The sequence below is a fragment of the Balaenoptera borealis genome, assembly GCF_965194805.1.
Source record: "Balaenoptera borealis genome assembly, chromosome: 7".
In the NCBI taxonomy this organism is placed as follows: domain Eukaryota; kingdom Metazoa; phylum Chordata; class Mammalia; order Artiodactyla; family Balaenopteridae; genus Balaenoptera; species Balaenoptera borealis.
The window spans coordinates 101,687,884-101,709,958 of record NC_138864.1 but is presented as its reverse complement, the minus strand read 5'-3'; the positions used below and the strand labels follow the sequence as shown (position 1 = coordinate 101,709,958).

Genomic DNA, 22,075 nt, shown 5'->3' with positions numbered 1-22,075 from the left:
CTGAACTGGCACAGGATATAAACAGTCAGCCATGCCACTGAGTGATCATTACATGCTGCAAACATACGAGAACCACTCTATTAGTGAGATGCCATCAAAATCTGCTCTAAACTTAAAGAAGTGGCTGCCCCAGCCTATTGATATCTGAAATATTCAGCACACCTGGAGAACCACTGCAGCAGGCTACTGTCACAGTTCTGAGAATGCCACTACTGCAGGAAATTATATGGTCTAGGTTTAGTCTTAGGACGTAAGCTGATGTTTGCTTATAGTAATGCAAAGTGAATAAATATGCTGCTGTCAAATCAAGAAGGTCATAGGGTAGTGGCTCTGTGGCTTTATGTTTTAAACTGATTTAAAATTTACAGACCCAAGACATGCTCAGTATAGGATAAAATCAAACCATACACAAGTATTTATGGCAGCAAATGAAAGGCCCTCTTCAGCACCCCTACCAGCATGGCCACCTTATTCCAGTCTTCCCCCCAAATAGCCACATAGACCTTTTAAACTTGTTTCAGTCTAATCCAACCCTAATGGAATCATTCCATATATTGATACATTTGTTTTGTGAATTGTTCTGATCCTCTTATTTTTTTTACTGGAGTATAATTGCTTTACAATATTGTGTTAGTTTCTGCTGTACAACGAAGTGAATCAGTTGTACATATACATATATCCCCTCCCTCCCACCCCACGCCCTATCCCACCCACCTAGGTCATCACAGAGCACTGAGCTGAGCTTCCTGTGCTATACTGCAAGTTCCCACTAGCTGTCTGTTTTACACAAAGTAGTGTATTTATGTCAAACCTAATCTCCCAGTTCATCCCACCCTCCCCTCCACCCCCTGTGTCCACACATCTGTTCTCTACATCTGCATCTTCTCTATTGCTGCCCTGCAAATAGGTTCATCTGTACCATTTTTCTAGATTCCACATATATGTGTTAGTATACGATATTTGTTTTTCTCTTTCTGACTTACTTCACTCTATATGACAGACTCTATGTCCATCCACATCTCTACAAATGACCAAATTTCATTCCTTTTTATGGCTGCGTAATATTCCATTGTATATATGTACCACATCTTCTTTTAAAATATATCATAAAGTTACCATGTCAGTATTTAAAAATCTGTTTTATTCTTTTTAATGGACAATTGGATCCCATAGTGTAGATTAAGATAATTTATGTAACAATTCCCCTTTTTGAGACATTTAAGTTCCTTTTTTTTAATCAACAGATAATGCTGGAATCAATATACATGCATAATCTTTGGGTGTATGTGGGAGTATTCCTATAGAAATGAAATTGCTGGGCCAAAGGCATAGATACCTATAATGTGAAGTAAGATTTATAAAGCTCTAGCTGACTCATGAATGCTTAAATACTCACCAAAACTTTTTTTTTTTTAATTTGTCTTTTTTTATAGTTAATGGTCATTATGTGTCAAGTTGCATGTATTATCTTTCAAAATGCACGTATGAAAGAAACTTGAAAATTCTTTTGGTTGTGGAGCTTATTTGGAACAAAATCTCAGAGGAAAAGAATTTTTTTAAGTTTCATTTTTAAGATAACTTTTGCTTTGTGATAATTGAGTTTTCCATAGCCAAAAAAAAGAACCAAAAACAAGAAAATGGCCATATTAATTTATACAATTTGCCTTTGGGCATTAACGAACTAATGCATTTACTCTTCAAAATGGTTCTAAAGTATCATTTACCTATGTCTCAAGAGCTAAAACTATAAAAGAAAGTAGAGTGGGAGTAGGGCTGAATTTGGTAAGGAGTATCTCATACAAATCAGGATATGATCACAATGCAAAAATTCCTCTTTTGCATATACCCTGTGTTCCCTTAAAATTTGTGTTGTTATTTTCATGTTTAGATTGCAAAGAAATGTCTATTTCTCTTCTTTGCTAGCTCATACCTATATGAAAGAGTAAAGGCCCTATGAATGAGGAATGTACAATATTGTGACAATATCCTTTATCTGAATTAAATTTTAATGGGCTTAATTTTTTTGTTTTATAAGACTCTACTTTAAAATGCTGTATGTGTATATCTTTATGTGTATGCATGCATTCATATTCATATATATCTTTACACATACATGTGTAGTGTTCCTGCCACATAATTAAGACTTGGTAAATGTAAGATAAATTAATATCTCACCTTTAATTTGGGTTCCTTCTCAAACCTCTATATGGAACATAAAATTGACTTATATTTGAGCATACTTGAACCAAAATGGTGGTGTCGTCTTTGATGACTCTTTTTTCATTGCCCCCATGTCAATCAGAAAATACTGTTTTATCTATAGCCAGAACAGTATCCTGCTTGCATTCAATTCTTTCCATCTTCTCTGCTACTGTTCTAGTTGAAACCACTGTTATCTTCACATGGATTTTCACAATAGAATCCCAGCTGTTCTCTCTGCTTCTACTTTCTACCATTCTCTTTACAATCCATTCTTCACATTGTCAGAATAATCTATTTGAAGCATAACTCAGATTTTGCCAATTTTCTGTCTAAATCCCTCCATGACTTCCCATTACACTTAGAATAACCTCTGACTCTAACCTAGAGAAGGTCCTATATATTGTACATATTGTGGCCTCAGGCTTCCTCTTTGACGAGGCTCTGCCTGTCACTGAGCAGCACGTTGACTTGTAATGCCCTGCGCCCAGATTAATCGCAGTGCCAAGAACTGGAGTTTAGCACCTCCAAGTCACCAGCCCCCTCTCTCAAATATATGATAATACGAGTTTATTTCTAAAGTGTGATTTCTATGCAAATATGCCTTTGAATTAAGTCTCCCTACCTTTCTTCCACTCAGTTGTTGCTTGGCTACCCCTAAATGCATCTAAAGAAATTCTGAACATTTATTCTACTGCTTCTATTTTCCCTGTGACTGGCTTATTCTACCTACCCACTTAGGTATGAGGTCAAATGTCACCTTAAATAGGTCTTTTTTACCCACCCAATCTACAGTGACTCCCTGTCACATTACCCTGTTTTATATTTTTCAGAGCATTTTTCTCTAATCAAAGTTGTCATCCTTATATATCTATTTTTTAATTATCTCTTTACCCCTTCTAGAATATATGCTCCATAAAAATAAGGACCTTGTCTTTCTTATAATCTACTGTGAGTAGAAACTGCCGAAATATTTGTTCAATAAAAGAGTGTATGTGAATCAGTCTGAGCATTGTTTTAAAAAGACTGCCTTTCCTCTTTCTAATTTATACACTGATTGCTAAATCTTTTTTATGCCATTTGGTCAAGACAGTAAATATATATTTCCTTCAAATCCATCATGATCTTGAAGATATATTCATTTTCCTTGATTAAATTAAGCTCTGGGATTTTTTTTTTTTTTTTTTAAGTAACTCTAGCAGCACCTTTGGCCTCTGCCAAGAACATTTCCAGCTAAGGATTTTTAAGCCTTAATCTTTACTGAAATTAGATGGTGGCAGTTGCTAAGCTGCCAGCTGTTAACATGATCCCTGCGGTAGGAATACAACACACAAACCTGAATGCTGTGGTGTCTAAGAACTCACCGTTAGCAGTTACACGTGTGGACACAGACAGGTGTTAAACAGGTTGGCAATTGAAAATAAAATGGGAGGTTTCCCAGGCCAGATGCAGGTACCTCGTGGGACCTCAGCAACTCAGGTGCCCCATCAGAGGTAATGATGCCAAAACCTGATTTAGCGCTGTTCTCAGATTAAAGTCTGTTTATATCCCCCAATTCTCAACAAATCCATTCTTTATGGAGTTATTAAGAGTGGATTGGGTTAAGGATATTGAATGTTTATCATTGCTCTGTCTTTCCACTGAATGGATTTTCAATTGCAATTATAGTATATAAGCTTATAAGTAAGCTTAGACATGAAAACAAATGCTAGATCAGAATAGGTCAGACCACCTGTTTCTATCTAACTTCCTGGTATGTGAAGATGGGGCAGAGCGGAGGCTGCAAGACTGCCTTCAGCTGGAAGCATGGGGAGCATGGCAAAGCCCTGGCCCCTGTAGCTTATCCTTCAGCAGTGTACATTAACTATTAGTGCCAACTGATACTGACAGTTCTTTTTGTTCAGAGTGCAACTCCTCCAGTTTACCCTCACTCTGGATACTGGCTAGCAAACCAGTAGCTACAAGGTATTGACACTATTCGGAAGGATTCATTTGAATTTATACTACAGGTTCATTGTAGGGTTTGCCTATGGAATGTGATTTAGCATGACCTTGCAAAAGAGATGGGCAAAAGTGAAGGCGCTTGGGGACATTAGAGGAATCAAAAGCATAAAACACAGCATCATTTTATGGAAGCGGAACCAGGAGCCAGTGAGTCAAAAGGATAGTGTTCGTAGTTAGTTGCTTCCTGAGCCAGAGTATTCAAAAGCCAAATTGCACTTTTTTCAGTTGTCTCCTGGGTCTGATTTCCTAATTGTCAGTGACAGCTTTGTTGGTCGTTGGTATTTTGTTACTCTTCCATCTGTACTCTTCATTAAAACTCTGGGCCCAATTATCTGTGATAGACTCCAGGACTGTTAGGTGACTTTTGAGATATTAGAGTAAACAAAATATTAAAAGAAGAACAAAATAATACATATTTAATACCATTTAAATTACCATGACTTTCAAAAGTAGGCGATCTCTCTAAAGCTGGAGGTTTTTTGGCCTTGGGTTTTTTTCTTGGTATCTCTAAAGATTTTGAAATTGGTACTTAAACATATCCATCATGTTAAGAGATAATTGTATTATTTAAAGGTAGCTAGAAATACAATACTTAAAGCATAAAACAGCAACTGAACCTGTACTTCAAGTTATATAAAGAAAAAAGCAACATTGATGTAAGCGTTTTACACTGACTGTAAAAAACAAGTAGCCTTTTGACGGGTAGTTTTTAAGGCTAGATCTTAAATAGCAAGCACATTTTTAGCATTTTAGGTGCATTATGCATATCAAGTCTGGATTGTTTAATGTGTGACAACATGAACATGATTTATATAAAGAGCTTTAGAGATTAATCTTTATTGTTGTTTTAAGACAATAATTTTTTAAAATATACATTGAAATATATATTCAAGATAATGTCCATTAGAAATGGAGGGACTAATATCTAAAACTACATTTAAAAGCATCTCCAATTTTTCTTCTCCCTCAGTTTCTTGTTCATTTACGTATCCATTCAACAAGTATCTTCAGTAACATAGTCACTGTCTTCTTTTTTTTTTTTTTTAACATTCAGTTCTTTTGGGAATTATTTATTTATTTATTTTTGGCTGTGTTGGGTTTTCGTTTCTGTGCGAGGGCTTCCTCCAGCTGCGGCAAGCGGGGGCCACTCTTCATCGCGGTGCACGGGCCTCTCACTATCGCGGCCTCTCTTGTTGCGGAGCACAGGCTCCAGACGCGCAGGCTCAGTAATTGTGGCTCACGGGCCCAGCTGCTCCGCGGCATGTGGGATCTTCCCAGACCAGGGCACGAACCCGTTTCCCCTGCATTGGCAGGCAGATTCTCAACCACTGTGCCACCAGGGAAGCCCAGTCACTGTCTTCTTAATGGAAAGAAACAACGCATGAGACTGGGGAGAAATAGAAAGATAAAGGGGGAGAGAACCAAGTGAGTCTGGAAAGCAGAAGGCTGAGGCGTGAAAGTCAACAGTCCTTAGTCATTCCCAGCATGGAAGCATACAGCCCCCAAATCGGGTCAATCCCCAAGTCAGTCAGGTGCCTTCACACCTGTTACAGAACAAACTGCATCTCTAACCCACAGTGAAATGACTCTAGGAAGACACAAAAGCATAGAGAGAAGGTTGATGGTTCCCTGACAGTTGGATTTGATTTATTGGGAGACCACTGCATAACAGGCAGGCACTGTGCTAGGTGCTCTACGTCAGTATCTCCAGTTCTCTCAAAGCCCTGTATAACATGAGTCATTGTTGTCTCTGTTTTACAGAAAATCAAACTGAACTATACAGGGCTTGAAGTAATTTGTCCAGAGTCTTGTCAAAGTTAAGTTGGAAAGAATAAGGTTAAGCAATTGAGGGGGATATGAAACTGGGACTTGGATATGAAATGGCAGACTCATTTGTTAAACCTGGCTTATCCCCCTTCACTTCCGATTGAAATGCTTCCAATATTGAAATATGATTGTCTTCAGAGAGCCCTTTTCTGGCCACATTATCAAAAATAGACTCCCTTCAATGGCATACTCTTGACTCTGCTTTATTTTTCTTGAAAGCAATTCACCACCCAAAATTGTTGTAGGTATCTCCTTGTTTATTTGTAATTCAGTCTTCTCCACCTCACTATGTGAGATTGATTTTATTTTTCTAATTTTTTTTTTCTGATTCTGGTGCTGGGGACATTGTTGTATGCTCAAGGCCTAGAAAAATACACTGTAGATATTCAATAAGTATTTGTTGAATGAATGAATAACAGGGGAAAAACGACCCATAAGAACATGGAAGAAGATAATAAAAATTGTAGATGTACATGAAACTACAGTCAGTTACTTAGCATTCTGACTAGTAAGCAATGAAAGACTAATTCTCGCATTTCTAAAAGGTATCAAGGAAGGACCAGATGTGTCTTCCTAAAAAAAGACCAGTTAGACAGGAGCAGTCACATCAGTCTTCAAACTGTTTTCCTAGTATGTCCCTTAAATTAATTTTTTAAAAAAATTTATTTATTTATTTATTTATTTATTTATTCATGGCTGTGTTGGGTCTTCGTTTCTGTGCGAGGGCTTTCTCTAGTTGCGGCAAGTGGGGGCCACTCTTCACCGCGGTGCGCGGGCCTCTCACTGTCGCAGCCTCTCTTGTTGCGGAGCACAGGCTCCAGACGCGCAGGCTCAGTAATTGTGGCTCACGGGCCTAGTTGCTCCGCGGCATGTGGGTTCTTCCCAGACCAGGGCTTGAACTCGTGTCGCCTGCATTGGCAGGCAGATTCTCAACCACTGCACCACCAGGGAAGCCCTAAATTAATTTTTTTACAACTATAGATCACTGTAAACTTTTTATCATAAATTTAAATAGTTGCAATGGATGCAGATTCTAAAATAAACATTAAATGAATCGTAAACATGCTCAATAGAATTTACATACTGTTGTGATTTTATATGTACCTCTAACCATTGCAAATTGTGTATTATTAGCTTTTTCTCCTTGAATTCTTACTTCCATGGCTGTTCCCCAACAGAATTTTATTCTTAGGAAATAAGTATTATGCAGCAAAATTTTTTGATCACTCTATCACACTTCTCTGCCATTAAAAATGTCTACAAAATTGGAACTTAAAAAATCCTATGTTGAAGTCCTAACCCCCGGTACCTCAGAATGTGACCTTATTTGAAAATAGTGTTTTTCTGTGTAATTAAGATGAGGTCATACCAGAGAAGGGTGTGCCCCTAATCCAGTATGACTGGCGTCCTTATTAAAAAGAGGGAGTTTGGGAGCAGATATGCACACAAGGAGAATGCCAAGTGAAGATGAAGGCAGAGATGGAGATGATGCTTCCACAAGCCAAGGAATGCCAAAAATTGCCAGCAACCCATGAGAAGTGTGGAGAGAGACAAGGAGCAGATTACCCTCACAGCCCTCAGAAGGAACCAACCCTGCCAACACCTTAATGTTAAACTTATAGCCTCCAGCACTGCAAGACAATAAATTTCTGTTGTTTAAGCCAAATAAAATAAAAATAAGATCCATAGAACAGAGATAGTAGACATAAAGAATAACACAGGAAGGCCAAAAAACCCCTTTCCCTAAAAAATCTTTGTCATTAGCTCTTTTTATCCTAAACACCCAGATTTATTTCCCCATGTCCCTCTGTTTGAACAAACCAAGTCAGTCAAACTACCTCACCTGAAGAAAAATAAAACAGTCAAAAGGAAGAACAAATAAAAACTCCTGTAACCAAAAGGCTTTAAGTATTAAAAATTTATTTTGTATTGAAGTATAATTGCAATTATAAGTAGCACACAGCTTATAAAAACTTACGTGACAGATTTTGAAAAACAATTATTAAAGTTAAATTTGATTGGAAATGCCTATCTTAATGAGCTGGACATGGCTGTCTTCCCAATTTATCTGTGAATGGCTATTTATAATGAGAAAGGGTTTCATGTTCATTCCTTTTTTGTTTATATAACTTTTGCAAGATGCAGGCATGGGGAAGCCTGGCTCACCTAAATAAGTAGATGGAAACAGAACCTTTGTCACAGTAGTATTACTCAGTGTCTCAAAAATTTTTTTTTAATTCCTGAGTTAGATGCCCCAAACATATAGTGATATATCTTAAGTTACTTTTAATATTTGGTCATTTTATAACTGAATTAAGGCCTTCCACAATTTTGCTGTAAGCAAAAATATATGAAAACCATCGAACTTTCAAAATACTTTGTTTTGCCTCTGAGTGCAAAGAACCATACAGTTGCAACAGGAAGAATTTCTATCAAAACCTCACTACATAAATGCCTGCTAGAGGATGGAAATTGGGTTGGAGAGAGCTGTTTTGTTTCCACTTGCTCTCAAGCTAGAGATTGAAGAGGTGGATTCTGACAGTACTCCAGTGGGAGAATGCAAGGAATTAATGAGGATTTCCTATCATTTGGCAAATAGCAGACCTGGAAAATCTCTCTTTGTTCAGTGATAGATTTTTTAAAAGGGGTGGAGGAGGGGCTAATGGAGACCTATGAAGAGATTCTATAGTATTGAATTCAAATATGTTGATTTTATGTTTTAAATTTTGAGAAACATGGACTCTATTGAAAAGTTTGTAAAAATGAGATGAGTTGGCTGAGATTAATAAAAGAGATCTGGTAGAAATCAGAAGACATTAAAACTAAAAACAGCAGCTAATTGATGTCCACGTTTTAGGCAGTGATGTACAGAATGAACACTGCATAAAACGAAGTCAGTTCTATAGAAGACAATGGAGAAGCTCTGAAAGTCTGAAATGAAAACTACTCACAATGGCAGATATTAAGGAAAGAAAGCAAATATCCAATATAACAAAAATCTGTTTTTCTAAGTGTAAAGAGAAGAGGACTAAACAGAGCAAAAATACCAATAAAAGTAAGAAATACTATAAAAGAGGAAACATTTTCTGATATTTAAAAGAAATTAAATACCTAGGAATAAACCTACCTAAGGAGACAAAAGACCTCCTGCATATAATTTTATGCAGAAAATTATAAGACACTGATGAAAGAAAGTGAAGATGATACAGACAGATGGAGAGATATACCATGTTCTTGGATTGGAAGAATCAACATTGTGAAAATGACTCTACTACCCAAAGCAATCTACAGAGTCAGTGCACTCCCTATCAAGCTACCAATGGCATTTTTCACAGAACTAGAACAAAAAATATCACAATTTGAATGGAAGCACAGAAGACCCTGAATAGCCAAAGCAATCTTGAGAAAGAAAAACGGAGCTGGAGGAATCAGGCTTCCTGACTTCAGACTATATACAAAGCTACAGTCATCAAGACACTATGGTACTGGCACAAAAACAAATACAGATCAATGGAACAGGATAGAAAGCCCAGAGATAAACCCATGCACTATGGTCACCTTATCTTTGATAAAGGAGGCATGAATATACAATGGAGAAAAGACACCCTCTTCAATAAGTGGTGCTGGGAAAACTGGACAGCTACATGTAAAAGAATGAAATTAGAACACTTCCTAACACCATACACAAAAATAAACTCAGAATGGATTAAAGACCTAAATGTAAGGCCAGACACTATAAAACTCTTAGAGGAAAACCTAGAAAGAACACTCTATGACATAAATCATAGCAAGATCCTTTTTGACCCACCTCCTTGAGTAATAGAAATAAAAACAAAAATAAACACATGGGATCTAATGAAACTTAAAAGCTTTTGCACAGCAAAGGAAACCAAAAACAAGACGAAAAGACAACCCTCAGAGTAGGGGAAAATATTTGCAAACGAAGCAACTGACAAAGGATTAATCTCCAAAATATACAAGCAGCTCATGCAGCTCAATATCAATAAAACAAACAACCCAATCCAAAAATGGACAGAAGACCTAAATAGACATTTCTTCAGAGAAGATATACAGATTGCCAACAAACACATGAAAGGATGCTCAACATCACTAATCATTAGAGAAATGCAAATCAAAACTACAATGAGGTATCACCTCACACCAGTCAGAATGGCCATCATCAAAAAATCTACAAACAGTAAATGCTGGAGAGGGTCTGGAGAAAAGGGAACCCTCTTGCACTGTTGGTGGGAATGTAAATTGATACAGCCACTATGGAGAAGAGTATGGAGCTTCCTTAAACTAAAAATAGAACTACCATACAGCCCAGCAATCCCACTACTGGGCACATACCCTGAGAAAACCATTATTCAAAAAGAGTCATGTACCACAGTGTTCACTGAAGCACTAATTACAATAGCCAGGACATGGAAGCCACCGAAGTGTCCGTCGACAGATGAATGGATAAAGAAGATGTGGCGCATATATACAGTGGAATATTACTCAGCCATAGAGAGAAACAAAATTGAGCTTTTGTAGTGAGGTGGATGGACCTAGAGTCTGTCATACAGAGTGAAGTAAGTCAGAGAAAAACAAATACCGTATGCTAACACATATGTATGGAATCTAAAAGTAGTTCTGAAGAACCTAGGGGCAGGACAGGAATAAAGATGCAGGTGTAGAGAATGGACTTGAGGACATGGGGAGGGGAAAGGGTAAGCTGGGACAAAGTGAGAGAGTGGCATGGACATATATACACTACCAAATGTAAAATAGATAGCTAGTGGGAAGCAACCGCATAGCACAGGGAGATCAGCTCTGTGCTTTGTGACTACCTAGAGGGGTGGGAAAGGGAGGGTGGGAGGGAGACGCAAGAGGGAGGGAATATGGGGATATATGTATATGTATAGCTGATTCACTTTGTTATACAGCAGAAACTAACAAACCGTTGTAAAGCAATTATACTCCAATAAGGATGTTAAAAAAAATAAAAAATAAAAGAAATTAGTCTGCAGATAAACAGGCTTCCCACATTTCAGGAAATGTAGTGAGAAGAGATTTTCATCTAAACATTTCTTTCAAAATATTTTTTCAGTTAAAGATGTGTGTGTTGCCTCGTATTTCCTTAACACTCAACTACTGAACTTAATAGAGTATATCTACAGAAAATTGATGGGAAATTGTGTGACTTGAGAAGTAGTATACATCCAAGAAGTTGTTCATGAATAAAAGCACTAGAAAATATTATAGTATGGGTGGAGATTCAGAAAAGATACAGTTCACCTTCCTGAAAATATTTAAAGTGGAGTTCCTGATATTTGAAAGGTGAATGAGTGTAGTATCTCAGAAATATCAAACTTAAAATATAAAAGAATTAAAGAGCATAATGATAAGATATAGCTAAATCTAAATTACTGTTAAAATATTTTGACTCAAAGAAAAACGTGAAAGATGATTCCTAAAATATGTTATAGGTATATGAAGTAATTAAGTAATTATAACAATATGTGAAAACTAAACTCCAGATTTTATGAAAGTTAATGAATGGAGAGATAAAAATAAGCTACGTTTTTCAAGTTCTATAAGACACAGTAAAAAATGATTTGTCTTTCAGTAAATAGAGAAAAGATGGGGTCAGTGATGTCTTTGAAAACTTTTAAAGTAACTAGTACAGATTAAAAATAGGATGCCAAGGAAGTTGTAGTAGCCATATTACAGAAGACAGCGATATATACGTATATATATGAATTTTTAGTATAAATGAGTTAAATGGACCTAGTAACTGATTCTCAGAGTGGGATAAAAATCAAAATCCGCCCTCCCTATCCCACCCCTCTAGGTGGTCACAAAGCACCGAGCTGATCTCCCTGTGCTATGCAGCTGGGAGGGTGGGAGGGAGGGAGACGCAAGAGGGAAGAGATATGGAAACATATGTATATGTATAACTGATTCACTTTGTTATAAAGCAGAAACTAACACACCATTGTAAAGCACTTATACTCCAATAAAGATGTTAAAAAATAAATAAATAAATAAAAATTAAATAAAATAAAAATCCGTATGTGAGCTATACCACAAACAAAAGGCCAAAACACAGAGAAAGTAGGATGACAGTATTAAATTCAGACCAAGTAAAATTTAAGAGAAGTATTAAATATATGAAAGGATTATAATTTTATATTGGTTAAAGATATAGTCAACATTACTGTAAAACAAATGATGGTGATTTATTGAATATGTACCTGAGAGAAGATAAATAATAAACAGATAATGCCTCAACTTGCTTGCTGTTCAACTCACTTTTCTCTCTCCCCGCTACCCTTAGTAGTCTTTGATTATAGATTCTTACAGATACCTAACTAAATATCTTATAGCTCTCTTAAATAGTAACTTTGCTAGAAATTAAGAGGCAATTGGCTTGTTATTTGGGAATACAGTTTTTAAGTTTCACAATGTGAATTAGAACGTGGTATATCGGAAGGAGTACTTACTGGATTGAGACTTGTGTTCTACTCTCAGGATGACCATCTCCTTCTGGGTGACCTCAGGAAAGTCAGTTTCCACATCCGTGAACTCTGGAGTTGAGATCACAACCCCAGGGGTCCATAACCCTCATCCCTCAATACCAGTATGTTTCAGAGGATAATCATATGTTTTCTTTTCAGTGAAGCTTAGCTCTGAGAGTAACTATTTGTCACTTAGTGAGACTTGAGTCCTCTAGGTATCACAGCCTCTAGTTTCCAAAGTATTAAAAATCCTCACCACATGATTGAAATCTGTAATTCTAGCAAATGTAACAATATTTTATTCCATTGGTGAATTTTTACTGATTAAGTAAATACCTTGTAGAATGTTAGGACAATACTATCAAAAAGTAAACCTAGGGACTTCCCTGGTGGTGCAGTGGTTAAGAATCCGCCTGCCAATGCAGGGGTCACGGGTTTGAGCCCTGGTCCGGGAAGATCCCACATGCTGCAGAGCAACTAAGCCCATGCGCCACGACTACTGAGCCTGCATGCCACAACTTCTGAAGCCCACGCACAGCAATGAAGACCCAACTCATCCAAAAAATTAATTAATTAATTAATTTTTTTAAAAAAAAGTAAGTCTATAATGTTGAGAAGTACAATCCCATGTATTATTTTATAATATGTATCTGATACATGTGAGTAAGATCTGGGATTTTGAATGAAATTATACATTTTATTATGTTCCATTACAATTTTAAAACTGCTTACTGTTTTTTTCTGATCAGTTTTCAGTTTACAGTACATTCCATTATTTTGGCCTTGTTTTTTTCTCTAAGTAGAAATACATAAAATATAGAAAGATCTCTTTACTTTTATCAACCAGATATTTTTGAGAAGGTTAAGAATTTCTTTTTAATATGAATAGTCACTCCCTAACTAGTTCTTTCCCATATTATTTTTGCTATATTGTCTGTTGTTTTGCTTTGTTTTTCCTGCATTTTCTTAGCATTTTGATGGCTTTATGACTGTGGTCACATCACAGCTGTGTATCCTGAAGGAGTAAGATCTGGGTCCCCGTGGCCCTCACAGGTGTGCCCATCCCATAATGGGTGCTCGAGACAGCCTATTTAGATGAAGGAATGAATTTGGCCTCATGTTTATTATTTCCTGAACATTTTAAGTGGAGTGTTCGACATTTAAAAAATCAAATATTATTTGTATGCCAAGTAGTGGAGGATCCATTTAAGAGTACACGTTGGGTAATTTGGGCTGCTGGATTATTAGTGTTATTTTTTTTTAACAAGATAAGTATGTGATTTGTACTTTCAAATAGAATACAGTTTCAAATGTGGCTTAATAGAATATTTATCTAATTGAAATAAGTTGGATTTCGTGGAGAAATTAAAAGGCAGAGACTATATGCCAGACAGTGTAGGAGCCAGTGAGGCAAAAACAGGGGACAACACACAGGAAATGCAGTTAGAAAGGTAAAGGGAACAAGTTTGTCAGGGTCTTGGAAGGGGGAGTAGGGTTTTACTAGATAAAGAAATAGATGGAAAGTGGGATTTTAAAGGCGAAGGTGATATTTTCCTGCTTGGGAGTTCAGGTGAAGAAATGCATAGAAGTGGGCGAGTCTTGCCGGATAGTCTGTCTGGAGTAGCAGATGCAGTGGTGGCTTGTACTCCAGCCTAGTAATTGCTGGAGATTGTTGCTAACCCTTGCAAGGAAGGCAGACCTTCCTGTGCTTTCCTTCTCTCTCCCAGTGGGTTCCAGATCATTCCTGTGGTGATTTGTCAGGAGACTTTTAGTCAGGTTTTGAAGACTCTCCAAAAGAATGAAATGGAAAACATGAATGATTTGCTTAATAAATATTTCTATTTTGTTAATAATTGATCACAAAATGATGACTTTGGAATAGTCACTGGTGTCTAACAATTATGTTTTAATTATAAGACAAATTTGAACATATGTTTGGTTTTATATACTAACCATCATGGATTTTTTTTCCTGGAATGTGGTGAAAAGGACATGTATAGTCTCTCTCATGCATATAAAACTTAGACCTACTATTCAGAAACTCCATAAAACAAAATTAGAATCGAGAGTTAGTTAGCCAAAGGGTTTAAATTGGTGGTGTTGGCTAGTTGTAAAAATAATGCTAAGAATTCTTTTATGGCAAACATCTAGAAATGATATGATATAATACACATCTTTTTACATACATAACTGTAAGAAGAAAGGAAAACCTCAGGGACCAAAGAGTGAAGCTTGTGAGTTGACATTGTGACTGCCCTGGGGCTGGGGTATGGGACAAGGGATATTGATGTTGGTCTGTCAGGGGCTAAGGATTTTATTGTTCACTCCAAGAAAGAAGACATACCCTGAGGCATTCTCAAAGTGGGAATTTGGAACAGAGACTTTCTCATAAAGAACTTAAAAGAGTTAGATTTCAGGGAAATGGTAGACTAGAAAAAGCCTGCCCTTTTTCTGGTAAATTTCTGTTTGGCCTTAAGTTTGCAATGTGGAGTAAAATAGATGCCTGAGAATGTAACTGTTAGCCTTGACTCAGAAAGTGTTGAAGTTCTAATTTATTTCTCCAAATATAAGGGAAACACCCAAGTTAAGAAATTAACATAAAAAAATACTTCTGGATTGGTGATACATCTGAGGCATCTGGCATTAAAAAAAAAATTTTTTTTGGAGAAATGATCCCTTAACCTAGGCTTTATAAGAGATCTACAGATAAAACTGTGCTGAATATGGGCTCGTAATTTAAAATTATAGAATAATAAACTATTTGCACCCCCAAGAATTTCAGTAATAGGAATATCACATATATAAACTATAAGATAATTGTATTTAAGGCATTGAAATTTATAAGTGGGTTCAAAAGTATAAGAAAAGAACAAAACAACAACAGAAAAGAACGTAACACTATGAAATAATGAACAAGCAGGTTTGCAAAGGGACTATGCACAACTACTAACTAAAAATGTAAAGCAGTCGTTGAAATTACACCCTTATTGGACATATTAAACAGTAGGTTAGACACATCTGAAGAGAAAGTTAGTGATGTAATTAATGATAGGGTATTAGTTATAATCTGAAGAAATAACTCAAAATTCAGCATACAGAAATGCAGAAACATGAAACATGTAAAGAGGTTAAAAGATGTGGAGGAAAGAATCTACAGTTTCAAGATACTTCTGATAGAATTGGAAGAAAAGGCAGTATACAGGAAAAATGGGACAGACTCAACCTTTGAAAAAATACTGAACAAGATTCTAAAATTGATACAAGCCATGCATTATCAGATATAAGAAATACAACAAATACTAACTACGATAAATATAAAAGTAGAAATTTTGCAGTGCAACTGCAGGACAGCAAAGATAAAGAGAACATGTAAGAGAAACCAGAGAGAAAAGGCAAATTAACTACAAGGGAACCACAAGTGGATTTCCATCAGACTTTTCAGCTTAGATATATAAGCCTTCTGACAATGGGGTAGTATCTTCAAAGTGCTGAAAGATTACTAGCCTAAAATACTATATATAACCAACTAAACCATCATTAATAAGTAAGGGAGAATTAAAGACATTTTAAAATAAAAAGAAAAACTGACTCAGCTTTTGGTAAAAGGAAGGAAGAAGGAAATTGAACTCAGAATGATGGAGTGTAATTCAAGAAATAATGGTCACAAAAAAAAATGGGTAAAGACAAGGGCAAGGGCCTCCCTCGTGGAGCAGTGGATAAGAATCTTCCTGCCAATGCAGGGGACACAGATTCCTTCCCTGGTCCGGGAAGATCCCACACGCCGTGAAGCAACTAAGCCCGTGAGCCACCACTACTGAAGCCCACGTGCCTAGAGCCCGTGCTCCGCAACAAGAGTAGCCACCGCAATGAGAAGCCCAGCACCGCAACGAAGAGTAACCCCCGCTCGCCGCAACTAGAGAAAGCCCACGGACAGCAACGAAGACCCAAGGCCGCCAAAAATAAATAAATAAAAATTAAGAAAAAAAGGACAAGGGCAAATAAATATTGACTAGATAAGATAACATATTTGATAAAGAATATTTTCTGACTAAATGTTAATATTAGTATATTAATAATAGTATTAGTACAGTAATATTTAGTAATATTACTAAAATAAGGTAGAATTAGTGTATAATGAGCACTGATTTATAAGATGGGAGCTGGTGATAGAAGCAAAGCACTCAGTTTTCTACACTTAGTAGGAGATGAGTTAAAAGCAAAAGAAATATATATTTGGCCATCATCCCCATTCTAACACAGAGCTTCTAAAACCCTGAGAATTTCCTAAGTAATGAGAGTGATAAAGGTGTTATGTTGATGCAGTGACTTTGGGAAGCACCTTAGGCTGGTTGTCGGGAGAAACAACCACAGGAGTAGAGGGCTGGAATTTTCAGTCCCACCCACCCTGACCTCTGGGGCAGGGAGAGGGGTTGGTGGTTGAATAAATCTCCAATGATCAGTGATTTAATCAATCATGTCGATGTAATGAAGCTTCAAAAACCCAGAAGGAGGGGGTTCAAGAGAGCTTCCAGGTTGGTGAACACGTGGAGATCTGGGGAGAATGGAGTGCTGGGAGAGAGCTTGGACACTCCTCACTCTTTCTCCATACCTCGCCCCATGCATCTCTTCCATCTGGCATTTCCTGAGTTATATTCTTTTATAGTAAGCCTGTGATCTAGTGAGTAAATGGATGTCTTGAGTTTTATGAGTCTCTCTAGCAAATTAATTGAACCCGAGGGGATGTGCGGGGGAATACTGGGAACCTCTGATCTATAGCCTGTTGGTCAGAAGTACAGGTAACAACTTGGACTTGCAACTGGCCTCTGAAGTACAGGAGGGGGTCATGGGAACCTCCAGTCTGTAACCAGTTGACCAGAGCACAGGTAAACAACCTAGGCTTGCAACTGGCATCTCAAGTAGGGGGAGTGGGAGGGCAAGCTTTTCAGACTGAACCCTTCACCTGTGGAATCTGGTGCTATCTCCTGACAGATAGTATCACAATTGAGTTAAATTGTAGGGAAACCAGCTGGTGTCCTGAGCATTGTTTGGTGGTGGTGTAGAAACCACCCCTCCCCCTCTCCCCACACACAGGTTGGAACTAGGTCCAGGAACCTAAAAGAACTTATGTGTAAAATAAAAGTTTTAAAGCATGAGTGGAAATAATAAACACAAAATTCAGCATAATGATTACCTCTGGGGAGAGAGAAAAGGAAATGTGTTTGAGTAGGTGTAATATGTAGGGATTAACTTTTTCTGTCCGGAGGAGCCGGGGTTGGGGGTGGGGACTTAAAGCATATATATATATATGCATATGTGTGTGTGTATATACATATATATATATATGTATATACACACACAAGAAGTTATGATTGAACAAAGCTGGATGGGGGTATATACATGTTAATATATTATCATGTTTTTTATGCTTGAAATATTTCATAATATTTTTAAGATAACACTATGTTAAATCACTTTATGGAAGAATGGTGGGATTTTGGACTAAGTTAAGTAAGAGAATGAGTTGCTTTTCAGAATAAATAATGGAAGTATAATGTTACTGTTTACCACTTACCAACACCCCCTAAAAAAACACCCACAATCATACCTTTTTACACAAAGAAACTGAAGCTCCGATGGGAGCCAGTGGGTTTCATCTGTAAGCCTTAGGCATATGCAGGTGAGAAAGTAAATTCATTGGCCATCTATAAGATACGGAAAGCAAAAAGAAAAGGAAATCTAAGAGTAGCAAGAACCGCAAGTGTCTCAAGTTATTGGACTCGCTGTTCCCAAACAAAGCTTTGGGTTTTTTTCCAAAATAGAGAAAGTCTCATTATAAAGTAATTAATACTCTTTGAAGAAAAACTTTAAACACTGAAAAAAATAACTTTAAATGACCTATAATTGTACTATCCAATAATAATCACTATTTATAGTTTCAGTATACATCCTTCTATTCATATGTATATAGAGTGTTTACCAAAAAAAAGCACACTCTACATTTTTTAAATCCGCTCTTCATGTTATATCTTAGAAATAGTTTCATGTCCAGAAAAAAAAAAAACGTCATATTTCGTTCAGTGGCTGTATGGCATTATACTACTGTGTGGTTATACCATAATGTATTTAATCAAACCGCTGTTGGTTTTTCCAGTTTTTTCTCATGTGCAATGCTGCCGTGAACACACTGCACGTGCATCTTTGAGTATTTGTCTATTTGTTTCCTTGGGTAAGTTCCTGGAAGGAAATTGGCTGGATCAAGTGTTCATAATCCGTAATAAGTCTTTTGGTATCAGTCAGGGTTCTCCAGAAAGGCCAGCAGGCTAGAAACTCAGGCAAGAGTTAACGCTGCTGTCTTGAGGCAGAATTCCCTCTTCTCCAAGTAACCTCAGTCTTTGCTCTTATCTACAAATCACCCCACATTGATATTAGTTCTTTGTTGAATATATATTTTGCATACACCTTTTTACTTTCTTTATGGTATCCTTTAATGAGGAGACGGTCTTCTTTTTTAACATGGATTTAATTAATTAATTAACTTATTTATTTATTTTTGGCTGTGTTGGGTCTTCGTTTCTGTGCGAGGGCTTTCTCTAGTTGTGGCAAGCGGGGGCCGCTCTTCATCGCGGTGCCCAGGCCTCTCGTTGCAGAGCACAGGCTCCAGACGCGCAGGCTCAGTAGTTGTGGCTCACGGGCCTAGTTGCTCTGCGGCATGTGGGATCTTCCCAGACCAGGGCTCGAACCCGTGTCCCCTGCATTAGCAGGCAGATTCTCAACCACTGCGCCACCAGGGAAGCCCCAATGAGGAGACGTTCTTAATTTTAGTGTTAGTTCATGTAATCTATTTTTTTCTTTCCTAATTAGTTCCTTTTTGAGTCCTCTTTAAGTAATCTTCATCTACTGAAAGATGTGCTTACGTTTCCTTAGTTTTAATTTCTGTTCAAAAGTGGGAAAGGGAACTCTCATTAAGCAAAGTGTTTTCCCTGGAATCCTGTGTTGTAGGAAATTTTGCAATTAGATATCAATCCACCAGACATCTTTTTCTCCTGCTCGGAGCAGCACCTCCCCCTCACTGTTTTGGGGGAACTTCTAAGAGCCTGCCCATTGTAGCATTCAATAGTCTTTGCCACAGATGTGAGCTCTTGACCCAGACTGGGCTAACGGTGGTACTTTTGCCCTTGGCCACAGGGAATGGTCCACATACGGCCTTACACCTAAGCTGAGGCAATCAGAGAGGTGGCAGCAGAGCTGTTGGCAGCTATGGCTCTAGCCCAGTGAGACTTCAGGATAAGAACGTGAAGCCAGTTAGTTCCTCAAAAGAAGCAGAGCAGAGAGACAGCAGATCTTGGCCATGTTGAGTCCCTGGCTGCCTAAAACCTTAACTCCACCCTGGACCTTCCTGTGGGGTTGGTTATGTGGCCCAATAAATTTCCAACATTTATTAAGATCTTTTTTACTTTGGTTAAGTCTTGAAATATGTGTGCTTGAAAATGCGGTTCCATGATTGTATGTTTGAGATTGCTCATAATGTGTCTCATTCTTGGAGAGTCACAATGTGTATGAGCATATTAAAGGCCGTAAAGAACCTGCAGTAAAAGAAGCCTGTTTGTCTTTATTTAACCTGATGATTCCCAAACTTTTTTTAAATTGAAGTATAGTTGATGTACAATATTATGTAAGTTACAGGTGTACAATATAGTGATTTACAGTTTTTAAAGGTTATACTCCATTTCTAGTTATTATAAAATATTGACTATCTTCCTGTGTTATACAATATAACCTTGTAGCTTAATTTAGGCATAGTAGTTTGTACCTCTTAATCCCCTACCCCTCCCCCCTTCTCTCTCCTCACTGGTAACCACTAGTTTGTTCTCTGTATCTGTGAGACTGCTTCTTTTTTTGTTATATTTGTTAGTTTGTTGTATTTTTTAGATTTCACATGTAAATGATATCATACAGTGTTTGTCTTTCTCTGCCTTATTTCACTTAATGTAATGCCCTCCAAGTCCATCCATATTGCTGCAAATGGCAAATTTTCATTCTTTTTTATGGCTGAGTAGTATTCTATTGTGTATATGAACCACATCTTCTTTGTCTGTTCATCTGTTGTTGGACACTTAGGTTGCTTCCATACCTTGGCAATTGTGAATAATGCTAGGAGCATTGGGGTGCATGTATCTTTTTGAATTAGTGTTTTTGTGTGTGTGTGTATTTTTTTTCAGATATATACCCAGGAGTAGAATTGCTGGGTCATATGGTCATTCTATTTTTAGTTTTTTGAGGAACCTCCATACTGTTCTCCACAGTGGCTGCACCAATTTACATTCCCACCAACAGTGCACAAGGGTTCCCTTTTCTCCGCATCCTCTCCAACATTTTTGTTTGTGGTCATTTTGAAGATAGCCATTCTGACAGGTGTGAAGTGATATCTCACTGAGGTTTTGACTTGCAGTTCCCTAATGATTAGCGATGTTGAGCATCTTTTCATGTGCCTGTTGGCTATCTGCATGTCCTCTTTGGAAAAATGTCTATTCAAGTGTTCTGCCCATTTTTTTAATCAGGCGGTTTGGTTTTCTTGATATTCAGTTGTATGAGCTGTTTATATGTTGGATATTAATCCCTTATCGGTCATATCATTTGCAAATGTTTTCTCCTATTCAGTAGGTTGTCTTTTCATTTTGTAGATGGTTTCCTTTACTGTGCAAAAGCTTATAAGTTTAATTAGGTCCCATTTGTTTATTTTTGCTTTTATTTCCTTTGCTTTAGGAAACAGATCCAAAAAAATATCGCTGCATGACACTCTCTCACCCTGTCACATCGCACTCCTACCAAATGTAAAATAGATAACTAGTGGGAAGCAGCCGCATAGCACAGGGAGATCAGCTCGGTGCTTTGTGACCACCTAGAGGGGTGGGATAGGGAGGGTGGGAGGGAGGGAGATGCAAGAGGGAAGAGATATGGGAACATATGTATATGTATAACTGATTCACTTTGTTATAAAGCAGAAACTAACACACCATTGTAAAGCAATTATACTTCAATAAAGATGTTAAAAAAAAAAATATCGCTGCAATTTATGTCAGAGTGTTCTGCTTATGTCTCCCTCTAGAAGTTTTATGGTCCCAAACTTATTTTTAACACAACTATTTTTTTTTATGGCTCTTCTATTAATAAATAGCTCATAGAATCTTGACCAGCTGGTCATCAAACTGGGAAATGCTGGGTCATAGGCATGAAAGGCCTAACCGCAAGCTGATAAATGAAAGGTGCTTAATCTCTGAGCAAGGTTTTAAAAAATGTGGACATTTAATAATTTATATGCAACTCATATGTTATTTTTTTAAATTTTGGTCAAAGAGTCTTCTGATAAAGGAAAAACTAGAAGATAAATTTAATGTAACCAATATGTAAACTTTTTTTCTCATGCAGGTTAGCCAATACACCTTTGCTATGTGCAGTTATAGAGAAAAAAAGTCTGAACCACAAGAATTAATGCAGCTTGAAGGATACACTGTGGATTACACAGATCCCCACCCAGGTAA

The 22,075-nt window shown here is 37.3% G+C and overlaps 1 protein-coding gene across 22 annotated transcripts in view; it reads left to right on the top strand.

Annotated features, from left to right (window-relative positions):
- The window catches only part of CADPS2 (calcium dependent secretion activator 2), a 549,410-nt gene that overhangs the window by 352,503 nt on the left and 174,832 nt on the right, over nt 1–22,075 (top strand). For all 22 annotated transcript variants that reach the window (XM_082399988.1, XM_082399986.1, XM_082399984.1 and 19 more), the window contains one exon: nt 21,963–22,071. In XM_082399988.1, coding sequence (XP_082256114.1) covers nt 21,963–22,071 — 109 coding nt within the window. The remainder of the gene's footprint in view (nt 1–21,962; nt 22,072–22,075) is intronic.